At 33.1% G+C, this 1,562-nt stretch overlaps 1 protein-coding gene across 1 annotated transcript; it reads left to right on the top strand.

Annotated features, from left to right (window-relative positions):
• The first annotated feature begins 292 nt into the window (after nt 1–292).
• OXGR1 (oxoglutarate receptor 1) lies at nt 293–1,279 on the top strand. The gene has a single exon (XM_063431583.1). The coding sequence runs from the start codon at nt 293–295 to the stop codon at nt 1,277–1,279; it is 987 nt and encodes a 328-aa protein (XP_063287653.1).
• Nucleotides 1,280–1,562: the final 283 nt, after the last annotated feature.

Below are 1,562 nucleotides of genomic sequence, written 5' to 3'. Positions count from 1 at the left end.
AGTTCTAAGTTTATAAATTAAAAAAATTATGAATTTAAAAATATTAAATATCATGAACTATAAATCTTGAATATTAGTGGGTACATGACAAAATGTAATCTTTGACTTAAGTAAATATATTGTCATGCAATAGTTATTTTTATTGTTGAAACATGACATTGTGCAACGTCATATATATATATATATATATATATATATATATATGTGTATAGAAACATAGAAATGCTGCATATCAAATGGGCCTTTTGTTAAATTTCAAAAAATTATTTTCCCCTTAACCAGGAGGACAACCATGAATAATATATCTGAAGATGTTGACAATTATACTGTTTTGCACAGTACCTTAAATACTTCTCCCAACTGTTCAAATATTCTATTTGATCATGTGATAAAGGTATATTTCCTACCTACGATGTACAGTATTATCTTCATAGTTGGAGTGCCGGGAAACATAATTGCAATTTTTGTTTATATTACGAAGATGAGACCATGGAGAACTAGTATCATCATTTTGCTGAACTTGGCCATCACAGACCTCATGCACCTAAGCAGCCTTCCATTCTTGGTGTACAATTATTCAAATCAGGAACACTGGACACTTGGAGATTTTATGTGCAAGCTGATCCGAGTAATTTTCCACTTCAATCTTTATGGTAGCATTCTTTTTCTCACGTGTTTTAGTATCTTCAGATATTTTGTTATTGTTCATCCAATGAAATTTCATTCCATCCACAAGAGAAGATGGGCAGTTATAGCCTGTGTGGCTGTTTGGGTAACTGCACTAATAGAGGTACTTCCCATGGTAATCCTAATGACAGAGGTACAAGATACTGCTGCTTGTGTAGACTTTGCAGCATCTGTTGATGCATATAACCTACGATGGTATAATATCTTTCTTACCAGCATAGGATTTGCTTTACCCTTGGTGGTGGTGACTCTCTCTTATACCTTCATTAATCGCAGCCTGGCAGATGGACCATATACTAATGATAGCTATAAGAAAAAAGCTCGAAGGCTTGTTGTCATACTTTTGGTCGTTTTTTATGCTTGCTTTTTACCATTACATATTTTCAGGACATTTCTCATTGAAACACGGCAACATCCAGAAGACTGTGTTTTTGAGAGGAAAATATTTGCCGCATACATAACTTCAAGGCCAATAGCATCTCTGAATACATTTGGCAACCTGTTACTCTATGTAGCTGTAGGAGGTAATTTCCGACAGGCCGTTCAGTCAATTTTTAAAATGAAATCAATTCCCTATAAACAACAAGCATAAAGTTTGATTTTAGGATGTTTAAATCTGCAGGAAGGTGTGACTTTTCCCGTGTCCTACTTCTTGGCATTTATGTTTTATGTTATTAATAATTACAGTTTTCCAAAAATATGTATATTTATTTAATACGATTGTTTTAGGAGATCTTGTCAATACCATTATCTGTTAAAATTTGGAATGTCTTGTTATCCTATTTTCACATGTTTATTGCACTGTTAGACCTACAAGCAGATGGAAATAGTTTGTAGCTTTGAAGAGTGTGCAGATATTTTTCTTTAAAAAGAGA

This window comes from Pelobates fuscus, chromosome 1 (genome assembly GCF_036172605.1).
Source record: "Pelobates fuscus isolate aPelFus1 chromosome 1, aPelFus1.pri, whole genome shotgun sequence".
Classification (NCBI taxonomy): Eukaryota; Metazoa; Chordata; class Amphibia; order Anura; family Pelobatidae; genus Pelobates; species Pelobates fuscus.
This window is presented reverse-complemented; position numbering and strand designations above follow the sequence as displayed.